The sequence below is a fragment of the Neodiprion fabricii genome, chromosome 4, assembly GCF_021155785.1.
Source record: "Neodiprion fabricii isolate iyNeoFabr1 chromosome 4, iyNeoFabr1.1, whole genome shotgun sequence".
Lineage (NCBI taxonomy): Eukaryota > Metazoa > Arthropoda > Insecta > Hymenoptera > Diprionidae > Neodiprion > Neodiprion fabricii.
In genome coordinates, this window is record NC_060242.1 from 2,380,998 (window position 1) to 2,394,873 (window position 13,876).

At 36.3% G+C, this 13,876-nt stretch overlaps 1 protein-coding gene across 5 annotated transcripts in view; it reads left to right on the forward strand.

Annotated features, from left to right (window-relative positions):
* Nucleotides 1-13,485, forward strand: part of LOC124181294 (TOX high mobility group box family member 3-like) — a 139,402-nt gene extending 125,917 nt beyond the window's left edge. For 4 of the 5 annotated variants that reach the window (XM_046567705.1, XM_046567707.1, XM_046567709.1 and 1 more), the window contains 6 exons: nt 2,489-2,607; nt 3,297-3,432; nt 6,608-6,937; nt 8,032-8,154; nt 9,356-9,609; nt 9,966-13,485. In XM_046567705.1, coding sequence (XP_046423661.1) covers nt 2,489-2,607; nt 3,297-3,432; nt 6,608-6,937; nt 8,032-8,154; nt 9,356-9,609; nt 9,966-10,032 — 1,029 coding nt within the window. In that variant the 3' untranslated portion in view covers nt 10,033-13,485. The remainder of the gene's footprint in view (nt 1-2,488; nt 2,608-3,296; nt 3,433-6,607; nt 6,938-8,031; nt 8,155-9,355; nt 9,610-9,965) is intronic. The other variant, XM_046567706.1, reaches the window with a different exon arrangement.
* Nucleotides 13,486-13,876: the final 391 nt, after the last annotated feature.

Here is a 13,876-nt window from a genome sequence, read left to right on the forward strand (position 1 = left end):
CCGCCCTCTTCTTCTTCTTCTTCTTCTTCCTCCAGTGGTATTATATATCACCGAGTCAACCTGAGAATCTTGACAGGAAACGGAAAAATAAAAACAAGGGCCGAAGTAGAAGAATAAGAAGGAAAAGAAGAAGAAAAAAAACGAAAAAGAAGAAGAAGAAGAGAAAGAAACCTTGCCCAAAACCCGCTGAACCTTGCTCTCTCGTTTCTTCGCGTGGCTTGTCAATATCAGATCCGATTCAATTCTTCTAAATACCTCCGAAATCGTTTCATCACCATGTTGTTGTACGTGTATTATGTCTATAATATTATACGAAGCAACTTCGCTTCGGTAATTAAAAAAATTAAAAAAAAAAAAAACAAAACGCAAAATAAAATAAATAAAAAATCGAATCTTCTTCGTACTTATACAACATCTCGGTGTTCGACTTTTTTCACGCTGGTTCGACTTTAATGAAGTTTATATACACGACGTTGTGGAAAGTTTACTGGCACTTAGTCACAGTTACACTGTTCTTCTTCTTCTTCTTCTTCTTCTTCGTGTTCTTCTTTTTCTTAATTTTTCTCGCTGACGTGGTTGAACGTAAAATTACCTCCGAGCTTTGATGTACACGTTTTATGTACGTACATGCTAAAATGTGTTTATATTACATATATATTAGGACGCTGTGGTATTCATCACGATGGTCTGGTATAATAGTAATATAGTATAACTTAACATACAATGAAGGTACGTAGCGATGTGGGTTATCCGCGACTCGACCTCGTTCACACTCATTCCCATTGCCGCAGAACTTGGTCTTTGCCCGGCATCTCTTAATGTTTTACAATCGTCGTTGATAAAGGGTTTATTGGTTGGAAATATCGTATAATAAACACTGGTCATGAAGAAAAAGCGAAGAAAAAAGAATAATTGATGAGACATCGTCCCAAGTTGTGCAACGATTGCGAGAATTTTTCTTTATACTTGTGTCTCATTGTTGTATAATACATTTTGCCAAAAGAGGATCAACAGATAATTAAACATTTTAGTGAAAATAAAATGTGAACGGGAACCTTGTTGTTCTCGCCGTTTGAAAAATTCATTCTCTCGCCGCTTCTGTACGAGGCTTTTTTTTTATTCTCTAAACGTTTTGACCACCATATAACCAATAATACCTACAGTACTGTGTATAATATAATGCAGTTCCATGTCGGGATTATTCGCGAGACGCGAAATCGGTGGTGGCGAACCCTTTTATAACAATGCGTTTGGCGGAGTAAAGAGAGAAGAAAAAAATGTGCTGAAATAATAAATAAGGTAGAAGGGGGAAAAAAAAGAGGAGCGAACGAGAGAGTCGATTGCAAAAGGAGAAATCAGGCGGAGGGAAACAGGTTGTATAAACAATGCTCTCTCTCCTCCTGAAGACGATGCCTTAAATATACATGGTCGTGTTTTATCGTCGTCTACGTATGTATATATATCTATATATGTATATATATGTATATGTATATATATGTACACAATCTATATTATATAGTACATCGAAGTATAGTATTCTTTGGTAATAAGAACACCAGACGCGTAAAACCTGCACAGTTTTTCACAGCCTGTATAATGGCGTAATAAAAAAAAAGAAAAAAACGAGAAAAATACAGACACACTGGGAGTTATTATTAGCAAAATTTTCTGGTTGAAAGAGTGAAAAATATTCTTTTCTCTAATAAGTGAAAAACGATATTATCTTTCTCTTGGTATACTTATTAACTGCACCAGCAGCTGCTTTGTTTCGTTATAAAGAGTATTTTTTGTTTTTTTTTTTTTTTCGGAAATTCCTTTTAATGGATACCCGACGGTCGATTTAAGTTGGCATTAAAAATTGTGTGAATAGTGTTTTGTCAGACTGTTGAGAAGGAGAGAGGTAGGCGAAACCTTGAATTTCTAATAGTGACACGCGAAGGTTGTCCGTCACCGCGGTGTGTTTCCGCTATATTCGCCTCAGAATTAAATACAATAGAGCACAGTTTTAAAATTACTCGATGACGAATGCGGGTGAATATATACATGTATCCTGATATACCTACTGGCTACACCTACGTGTACTGAAGTATATACCACACGTGCATATCTGTAATTAATGCATCTAGGTATATCCTCTCCTCGGTCTATTTTTCTATCCGCTTGCTAACGATACGTACACCTCATATATCCTTATTCGTCATCGCATCATTTTTGCTTTTTTCTTTCACTTTTTCTTCCGTTAATAATTAAGTCCAGCCTTAGTCGCTGTGGCTGCATATTGAAATCACTTTCTTAAAAGTCTGCTATTGGTGGTTGACATTCCATTGCAGTAGATTATTTATATGTACGGAACGTCGCGTCGTTGTGATTCACGCGTGATTAATCGTAAGAAATATAACTGCAGACTCATTTTTCCAACTCTAAATCGTTGGCAAGCTTAATACTTATTTACAACAATACTAATATATTTCAATTATTTGCTTCGCAGATGGTAGCCATCAAACAATCGTCACCGGAAAGGACTGACGCGGTGACCAAAGCTCAGAAGAAACCGAAAGGTCAGAAAAAGAAGAAGAAGAAGAAGAGCGATCCCAACGAGCCGCAAAAGTAAGCATATAATATACATACCCTGTTTACAAAAATATCTACCGATTGCTTATAATCGATGTAAAAAAAAAACAAAAGAAATTATTTTCATATAATTTTATCTATGCATTTATGTTTTGAAGTTACGAAATCTTCATCTTCTAATAGGTGTCAATATTCAAAAAAAGATATTTTATAAGATTTTACGTCATGCAGTTTCATAAAAAAAATTTTATAATCCAAATCAAAACCAATCAGAGACATCGACGTAGAATCTTGATCGTGATGTCATGGATTGCCCCGTTTATATAACCGTCATAGTCCTGTACTAATAATTATCCTCTTGCCTCTTGGGACAGTCAAGCCGTTGTTATTCGTGTTACTCAGCGAAAATTCTACCAACTATAATCAATGCGAGAAAGAATGCGCGATGCAATTACTTGTTATATCAAAACATTGGCGAGCAATCCTGACGCGAGGAGTGTATATACACATTCACAGAATATATGATATTTAAACTTTGAATCAAGATTGCGACAGACTTTTACTATCTTTGAAAAGGAAACTTAACTAGATCCTAAAATATTGGTATACTTGACTCTTTTTTTTTTATTTTTTTTTATTGCGCACGCACCGGTGGGTATAAAATGAACGTGGAAAAGAGACGATGAACGACAGATTGTATTTGACAGTGGTAAACCTGCTTTCAGGCCTGTGTCGGCGTACGCATTATTCTTCCGCGATACCCAGGCGGCTATCAAGGGACAGAATCCAAGCGCAAGTTTCGGCGATGTGTCGAAAATCGTCGCTTCGATGTGGGACGCTCTCGACACCGAACACAAAGACGTAAGTCCTACGATTACCTTACATTTCCACTTATAACCATGTACAAGTATTCTTAGGCATTTCTTTTAACCGAACAATAATACCGTATGCTTCATTGTTTCACCTTTATACAACCGGTAATCACTATAATCGGCGATAATAATACGTCATAATAATAGTAGTAAAGAAAAGTTGAGAACGTTTTTTTTTTTTCATTTTTTTTGCGTCAACTTGAGTTCCACGTGAAATTACACGTTAATGTTACAACATGTAAGTACACAGCTTGCATCTGTTTTCTTCGCATATGAGAAATTCGTTGTAAATCCCCCCCCCCCCCCAGTCTACAGTTGGTATATACCACGTGTATATATAAATATGCTTTCATATACGATATACCAAAGCAGCGGAGCTCACGCGATCGTGTTACGGAATGTGTTATTTTCTTTTCTTTTTGGTGAAATAATTGGGCACGAGTCACGAGATGTAATTGGCTGTAAAAATTTACTGGCATAAAGGTTTGGAAATAGAAATAATGATGATCGAACTGCCGAAACGGCAACTTTACGACTGGCATATAATATTCGTAAAAATATATTTATCGTACACACATGCATGTGTGTGCATATTTGCACGTAAAATTGTATACCTTGTGTTCGTGGAGAAATTTGCAAATACATAGACCTTCAATTATTTACACATGAATTGAATGCAAAATCATTCGGATAAATTAGCTTCGATATTATATAATTATTTTTGTTTTGCTACATTCAATGTGTACATGTATTTAAAAATTATTGGACGAGAATCGACAGGTATTACAATATACATCGTAATATTTTTTCACGGCACTCATACGTTTAGTTTCACCATTCTATATTCACTGATATTGTCGATATTATAATTTGTATTTATTGCATCACGCTCATATTCTGACTAACTCGATTGGTGTACTCGTGTATGTATGAAAAATCTCACATACACGATACAGATATATAGATGTGCTGCATCTCAAGTATATCAGACGCGTAATTTATACATGCAGTGCGATAAAAATTTAATTATGCAATGATAATCTCAGTATAGAATATACAAATCGTACTGAAATATTTGAAAATGATTTATTACCGGATAAAGTTCGATACAAAGTGAAATTGGCGATGAGTCTTCATAAATATCTCTGAATCAACCAACTAAAAGCTTATCTGTCTGTACGTAATCTGTCGTCTTAGTCGTTGGCGGTTTCAAGTGCTGTCTGATTTACTGTTATGAGTAATTGTCAATTTGTCCATACAAGTATGTCACGTTACGTACATGCAATATAACATTACGACTTGCCCATGGGGGGAAAAAGTGATTACCACTAAAATAAATGATCAATAATGATGAAGTAACTGTACAAAGTGACGAGTCATTCGTGTGTAACTTTCCTCAATGACCATACGAATATACGTACGCGCGTGTAATAGATGCGGTTTTATTTGGATTATGAAGTCATGCGGGTGATGCGTGATGCGTTATGTCTGTTTTATGGGCGGTCGTTGATACTCAAGGAGTAAACTCGAGCCGACGTTAACGCATCCTCATTTCCCCCTTCCTGTTTTTTTTTTTTTTTTTTTCTCCTTCCACGTCTTTTATTTCTGTTCAAAACGTTTTTCACGTTTCAAAAATACGTTGCTGAGGAGAGGGGAAAAGTTTTTGCTAAACTGTTCGTCGTTTACTTTTAGTTTACCTAACAACTCTCCAACGTTACATAACAGTCGTAATTACAAACTGTAGATTATTATTGCTCCGATTATCATAATTTGCTGATACCGTTACAGTGTAAGAAGGTTACCGTTGTGTTATAAACGCGGGTTAGATTTTTGTTTTTGGTTTACCGAACATGGCCATTACGAGTACAATGATCTTTAATTGTTATACGAAGGTCAATTTAAATAATCATAATGCGCGTTGTTGAGTTTAATTATAGGTAGTCATTTTTCTTCTTTCACAGTAATTCGCTACGTGTAGAGCGTTATGTATTTGTACAAGTGTGCATGCCTCCATGTACCGACTTGTATACATTATATTGAAAGACTGTCTGTGTAGGGAAAAAAATCGTTCGGCAATTAAACGCGTTTCGTGGGCGCTTAATTATTTCACTAATTGGTGAATATCTCAACGATTCCGGGCGTATTATTATATAATAAAGGCCGGCTTGGCTGTCTTAAATCTGATTATAAACGTAGTAGCAAATACGATTTAGGTATAGGTATGTACTAATTAGCGGACAAGTTTATATTACGCTTCAACCGCGCTCAATTAACGCCTGGTTTTTTTCCTCACCTGCAGCAGGGACGTTAAAAACTGATTTCTTCTTTAACCCTAATATATTATTTCGAAACTGACTGTAATGTTACATGCGTCGCTTTGAAGTAACTATTTTTTCGCTTCACGTATTGTAACACAGGATGTCAAAGAAACAGTAATTTCCGAGTACAGCAAGAATAATTTACCTTACATTTATACGTTTGTTGGAATAATACGTATTGTTTTGTACAGCACGGTAATTTCAATGTGTCCACAGTTCGTTTCGCGTACATGTATATACATCGTTGAATCATCGTCGACGACGAATGTCTTTCTTTTATTCTATATTTTAAATTTAAATAAACATCAATACCAAGCAATAATGGTGATTGTAGAAGAGTGCAGAAGAAATGGAGTCGCTTTCGAAATCAAAGAGGATGATTTAAATTTGTTTTTTTTTTTTTTTCTATTTTTTATATTCGATATTCACGTCTGCGCAATATGAATTCCTTTGAGGATCCGACAGTTCACAGATGTCCGATTGTGTGAATCATTTTGCTTTGATGAAACACCGTCCTGACTGGTTGTTTAATAGAGTGAAAAATCCATAAATAAATAAAGACGAAGTTTGCGCAAGGCCTTGCAACGTATAAGCAGTTTATCCCGCTGTTAAATATTTAGGGCGTGTAACTTACATACACAAATTTACATGTATCTCTTCGTACCCGTTTGACATTATCGTTCAAATGTTACTCGGCCAAGTTTTCACGCATTCCAAATTATAATTGTATTACCAACAAACTCAACTCTCGGCACTCAGCCTCCCTTTGATATTTCGTCTTTTATTTCTCTCTCTCTCTCTCTCGTTTTCTCCTTAGTTAATAACGAAGGTTTCTGTTCGATCTAGGTGTACAAGAAGAAGACTGAAGCTGCGAAAAAGGAGTACTTGAAGGCCTTGGCGGCGTACAGGGCTTCTCTGGTCAGCAAGGGGGCCGGTGAAGGTGGCCCGGAACAACAACAGCAGCAACAACAACCCGCCCCTGTACAGTACGGCGGATATGGTGGATACGGGGGAAATGGGGGACCCAGCAGCGTTCCCTACCAGGGTTACAGTCCCCAGCCACCATCCCCTCAGCAGCAGCATCAGCAGCACCAGCAACAGCAACAACAGATGGGAATAAAAAAGTCACCGCATCACTTGGCGGCGATGGGCAATCCGCAGCAGCAACAACAACAGGTACATTTTTAAACAATAAATCTGATAAGATTTAGCAGCCAAAGTTTTGGCAGAAAAATGTACAGAAATTGACGGAAATGGGATCGATTCGGCAACGCGGTTTAACGCCTAAGATGAGCTTTGAGAAAATTTTCATCACTTTGCGAACTAAAACAGCAAGTTTGACTGCCAATTTCTGCAGGCATCTAACTTTGACTACATTTTTCACCCGCAATTTGACCATTTTCACCTCGTACTAATTATTTTTAACTTTATTCTGCCTCTCGAGAAATGAAATATTTGTTTGTGTATGTATGTATGTTTAGAAATTTACAAATGCAGGGTATCAGTTCGTGACGGTCTCGATTTTCCTTGTATTGTGGATTTGTCGCGGTGCTATTATTCCTACGTGGTTTTATCTAGATGGCGATAAATTACAAAATACCGTTCTCGTATAATTGAAACACATACTATACAGTATCTTTAATTTTAGGAGGTAGTTCAGTTGATGCGAAAACGCTTGTACAATGTCCCCAGGTACTCACATTAAAGCGGGTATTTCTTATTATACAGCTTTAGCTTTGTCAACAGTCAGTTTTCCGTTCTCATCTCTAACAAACGAAAGAAGGGGAACCGGTTATATGCGATTCTATATTTAAACGTGAATTGGTGTCGAGTCTTTGTACCCTCAGGTACATAGATACTCTACCCATATCTACTGTCTGCCTGCCTGCCTGCCTCGTTTCGAGGAAGCAAACCTGCAATTGTAGATACCTATATGTTTTCTCGCTTTGGCTTTTGATGCACCGGTTTTCGGTTTGGTTTTTTCACGTTGCATCAACGAAATGGAAATATATTGCGGTGATGAAATCTGGCGTGAAAACTTTTTACCGCCTACGTGTGAAAATTGATTCCCTGTACGTACTTTGCGAGGAGTTCAAAAATACAGTTAGGGAATTGAGTAGAAATGAAAAAAAAAAATATTACGAAAGAACGGAACGATGGAATAATTTTTTAGCAAAGTTTGCAAGACGTCGAACGTTGTATAAAATATGATTAATTGTATCTTTGTTACTCTGTATACGCATTGTGAGCTCTTCCATGTTTATTTCAAGGCACTTATGGGTAGCCCAATGAGCCACATGCAACAACAACAACAACAGCAGCAGCAGCAACAACAACAGCAGCAACACATGCAACAGCAGCAGCAAGTGCCGCAACAGCAATACATGCAGCAGGTCAGTAAACTTTGCGTGAAGACGGAAAGACGGGGACACGTGTCTCCGCATATAACACATCCATTATTCCACGTAGATAGAAGACCGTATTATTACAACGGCACGCATTAACACTCGTAGGGAAAGGGAGGTGGCAAAGGGGGGGGGGGGGGGAGGGGGTGGGATAATAAAATGAAAAGAAGAGGGGGCAAGTACGGGAGGGAGTTGAGGGGTAAGAAGGATGAACGAGGTTTAAGCAGCGGTTGTATTAATGGCGATTGGCAAGATTGCTTCAAATTACCGAGCAATTTCAGTACCGTAACATTAGTCAAAATAGCCACTAATTATCTTTCACGTTGAAACATCCACTTTGATCTAGTATTCTGGTTTATTACGGTACAACAAGAGGAACATGATATAATTATAATGATAATGATAATAGTAATAGTGATAGTGATAATAAAAGTAATACCAACTCCTATTGCCGGTCAATCTTTCCTCATCGCTGTAATAATAAACTGTTCACTGGAGGAATTTCTTGTTACTGTAATTGGACGTTCTTTAATGTCATACATACCTATGTTTTAATAATTCCAGACAATACGTGTATGCTACATATTTATATATATAGTGTATATATTACATGACTTTAGATATATGTATATATATCTTCGTTATCTTAGGAGACATTTTGTAAGAATTCAATTTATATTTGACGTTCTGTCGCGTTGGTAATAATATAGTAGAAAGAAAGAAAATTCGCCACATTATACGATTTGAAATTACAAATGAAAGAAAAAGTGCAAACTTATAAGTAATGAATGATCGTATTACGTGATTACGTGAAACTGTGTTGAATGTTTAATTTATATTAAAAGAAATCTTTGATTGGATACTGGTGAAATTTTGTCTTTTATTTATTTCGGCATACCAAAAAAAAAAAAAAAAGAAAAAACAAAAACAAGAAAAGAAAACGAAAAACGACAACGAAAACATTTCCCGAACGGTTTATTCCTGCTCTGGGATTTTTTTTCAGGTATTAAAATTGTTTCCTGGGGAAAACTTGTAGAGAGGGCATCCTCCTGAAAATGATCTTTTGTTCGGTTTTCGAAGAAAAACGAGACAACGTGACGCGACGGCCCGTTTTCCGTAAAAGAAAAAAAGAGAGAGAGAGAAAGAGATCAAAAAAAAAAAAGAAAAAATGGGCATTGAAATTGCGTAGGTACCTCAACAGCAAGTCCAGCAGGTTCAGGTCCAGCAACAACAGCAGCAACAGATGATCCACATGAGCCCCCCCAGAGGCGACTCGCTATCGAGCCCTCCTCCGGTAACCGGAACTCAGGTGAATATGGGAGGGCAAAGGGCCCCAGCAAATGCTTGCATCCGTCACGGATGCCCAAATCCAGCGGTAGCTAACAGTGAGTGGGAGGATGAGTACTGCAGCAATGAGTGTGTGGTCAGCCACTGCAGGTTTGTGTGAGCATTCCATTTGATCCATCCATACTTTTTTACTAACTCTATTAATTAAGGTATTTTAAATACTGATGCACGTTCATTCGATGATTTGCTTATTATTATTGTTGTTGTTATTAATTTTCGTCTGCTTGAAAGAATAATGATGATAGTGATAATTGTCACGGTCAAAACATGAATCGAATGAACTCGATCAGCCGTTTGAAAGTAATAACCAGTAGAGCGAAGTAGACAAGTTTTGCCGATAGTCTGAAATACAAATTTTCGTTGTATGTATGATGTATGTATGTAATTGGGTATTTTTTTTTTTCCACTAATTTATTTTCCCCATTGTCTGACAATAGTAATTTCTGTTTCAGGGATGTGTTCACTTCATGGGTATCCTCGAATCAAAATCCGCAGCAAAATTTCTCGACCGTAAAATAAGCATCCCCCTTCCCCCGTATATTATATATGTCTAATGATATGAAATAAATCACGACTTTCGGCTACTCGAAGGCCTCGCATGCTCGGGGCTCGTTGTTGACCCTTTAAGATAAAATTATACTTTACACAATTAATTACATGTATATAGATTAGCGTAGCGAGAATTCCGGATCGTAATAATAAGACCCGGAACCGGACGCGGATGCAGACACAGACATGGATACTAGCCCAAGGGATACTAATTAAACGGCGAGACGGCATCCTGATAGCGAAAGCTGCGAAGTAATATACATATGTAAACCATTTTTTTTTTTTTTTTTTTTTCTGTTTTGTTCTCATGACAAGGTCAAGTAATGAAGTGTAATTTGTTATCTAAACAGAAAAAACTAACGCTGTTCTGTTCTTTCTTATTTTGTTCTTGTCTTTCTTATTTCCTTTTAACATAATCTATTCTGCATGGAACGGGATTTCAAGGAATATATTGTTTTTGATCGTTAAGGAGTCTCAGAGACACTATAGGCTTTGACTTATTGCACTTTCGACGAACAGTGATCGATTCGATTGTGCCGGCCTGAGGTCAGTTTCGAATTACTTTGTTCAATTTCTTTTATTTGAACAAGTTCATATTTAAAAAAAGAGTTGACAACACAAAACAGCGATGTTATTTCACAATTAATTTCTTCTCAATCTTACCGTTTGTAGAGGTTGAAAATAAGCTAAGTTCATGTACGTGTCTGAGTGCGCAATAATTCAAATCAGGATACAGATAACCCGTGGACGTGGCTGTCGTCGTCATTATTATTATTATTTTTATTTTTATTTTTATTCTGTTTTCAACATTATCAATAAGAATAAATCAACTGTATTATAAGCAAAGATACAGAGTAGTGTATCATTCAGCTCGACAAGAAAATGAGAAAGATAGATAAGGCGATAACGGAATAAATTACTCTCAGTATCACGTGAAATTGTTTTGATGATTTTTGTTGAATCGTGTTTAAAGAAATTGATAAAACTATCAAACTACAATTAATAAGAAGCAAAATCGATCTCGGTGATCTGTGTTTTAATTTAGCTATCTGAACTCCACAATCGCTAATATTTCTCTCTCTCTCTCTCCACATTTCTCCTTCTGTCTCCCCCTATATTATAAAATAAATTTGGTTAGCTTCTTTCTCGTTTATTTATTTGTTTCTCTTGTGTCCACTTAAACCCGCGCATTTCATCGCTGAAAACCATCGGATAGCACGCTAGGACTGACAATGAGAAACCGAAGAGGTCTCAAGACAAGCATGACAACACGACAGACCTTCTGGACTAACGTGTATTACGTGGGATCATGTTGGTGCACCGATTGTAGCATATGTCAGAATTAATATTTAGCTAGGTATATAATAAAGGAAAAAATATGGATATGTAATTGAATTCAAGAAATGATCAAGTTTTATCGGAGCCACGCCACGGCTGCGAGGTATAATTTCGCTTCGGTCTGATCGTTAGGAGAATAAAGTAATCCGTGCGACTAACCTCGCTCCTTGTTGTGGCTTCGTCGTCGTCCATACATATTTATATATACGTATACATGTTACACGCAAGTATATATATAAATCGAATGTTGATCCCAACCAACGTGCGATAAATTCTCTGCGTGGTCAGAGATAGCTTTAGCAACACCAAGTTTGTTCGGAAATTTTTTATTACACTCAAAACAAAGAACCACCTTTTTGTCTCATAATTTATCATGATTATTATTGCTATAGTTTTTTTATATTCTCAATATCCAAGGAAATTCCTAACAAACTTGGAGAACTAGAGTCCTTGTAATCTTGTGTAGTAGCACACGACAATGAGAACCAGGAAATAGAATAGATTTAGATGAAGAGAGCAGAAAGGGCTCCACTATACTTATTTTTGTATCTTGTAAACTCTGCAGACAATTATTCCATAAAAATGAAGAATGAAAGGACATCAGGAAAAAAAAAATTTATCTGGAAATGGCTTTTCGCACAGTATGATCGATGAGTTAATGAGTAAAAGAAAAAATAGAGATCTCTGAGTCAAATGTTTGAAACCGTTTTATTCACTGATGTCTATAGTTACTATTCCCTCAATCCATTTTAATACGCAAAGTTTGTCAATCACTATTTTCCGTATCAGAATTTACCCGTAATATTGGGGCGCATTTAATATCAAAATATTTCTGTCACTTTTGTACCTATACAGGATTAACTTGGGTGTGTTCGTGGATCTTGTAATTTTTTGAGAAATTGTTTGTCCGTCGGTAAATCTTGAATTGTATATTGAAACAAAGAGAAATGATGAAATACACGAATTTCGCCACTTTACTCAAGAACGCGCGCGTGCCCACGAATTGTGTAATGCCATTAAGCAAAAACGGCTTCACCAGTTTTTGGTCGATATTGATTATTAAGAAAGTGAGAAGTTTGTAGTTTTTGTATTATGGAAGGCAAGTGATGTATTCGGAGAATACCCTTTTCTGTTGTTTCTGGTCTAGATTATAATTACTTAATGATCCAATTTACGCTCTAAAATAGAAAGGTAAATATATATATATAATATACACGTATGTATACATATACACACACATATATATATATGTATATTTATTTATCTATTATGGTGCTGATGAAATGATAGGAGAGAAATAATATAAAAATATTGTTCGCGCTTGCATGAACTGTTCTTGAAGTTTGGTTGAATAGAAAGTATATTGGAAAATTTGTTCGAAGCAGAAAGCGTAACGCAGGCAGAGAAATGTCTATACTTCATAATGGATAGTAACGACACTGAAACCTGGAATAATTTGTATGGCCAACGTTGGGCTTCGGTTTTTTGTTGAAGATGGTGAAATTGGGTAGAATTGTTTCATGCGAACGCGCAAATAACTTGGGATATTTATTTATATTATCCTTATGTAAATACGTGAATATAATCTATAGATCTATGGACTATGATAATGTAAACATAATCAATAATGTATTATATTGGTACAAGTTCGTGGTATATTACGAATATAGGATACAAATATATTACGATTATTACTGACTATTGAGTGATTATAAGAAATGAGTTATCGTTTGCCAAATCTTGGATAATTGCATGATATAAATAAGTCTTGTTGGCAGACCGAAAACGCTCATCACGCAAACAGTGTGCAAATTCAAAGTACCCTCATCCCTCGATATGTCGACCTCTCATTTGAATTGTGTATGTAAAACACCAGACAGCGGAACCACTGAACTTTACGGCACTAACCATAAATGCATAGAGCTATATCGAATGAAATAAATATAGGAGTTATCAAGCATTTAGACTAGATCGTAGGCACTATTATGCATCAAATGCTAATATATGATGGTGATTTGCAATGAATTTATGTTCATTTTTATTGTTTTCTGTACAAAGACTTAATTAAACGATTTTGGTCCCAGATTACCTTAATTCCTCCACTTATAGTAAACCAGCCCCAAATTTTTAAATTAGGAAATATACCTGGGACAAGAAGAATAACATGGCTCCAATCCGCGATCATTGGTGATGCTAAATTATGCTCATGTCAGAACTACACGGAGGCAAAAATTTTCTGAACTCTTAATCCTAGGAACAGGTAAAGTATATGACGACAGCTGTGACTGATGAACGCTTCTTGGATGTTGACAAATTATAAAACACGTTGAACTCGATCAATACGTAAGAGACATTGACGTAATTTCACAAGAGCGAACAATCTGGCACAGTATCATATCACTGCAATTGGCAATTCAACAGTTACAGACATAGGAGAAATTTATTGTCTTTCGTCGTCATTTCTCAGCTATTGAAC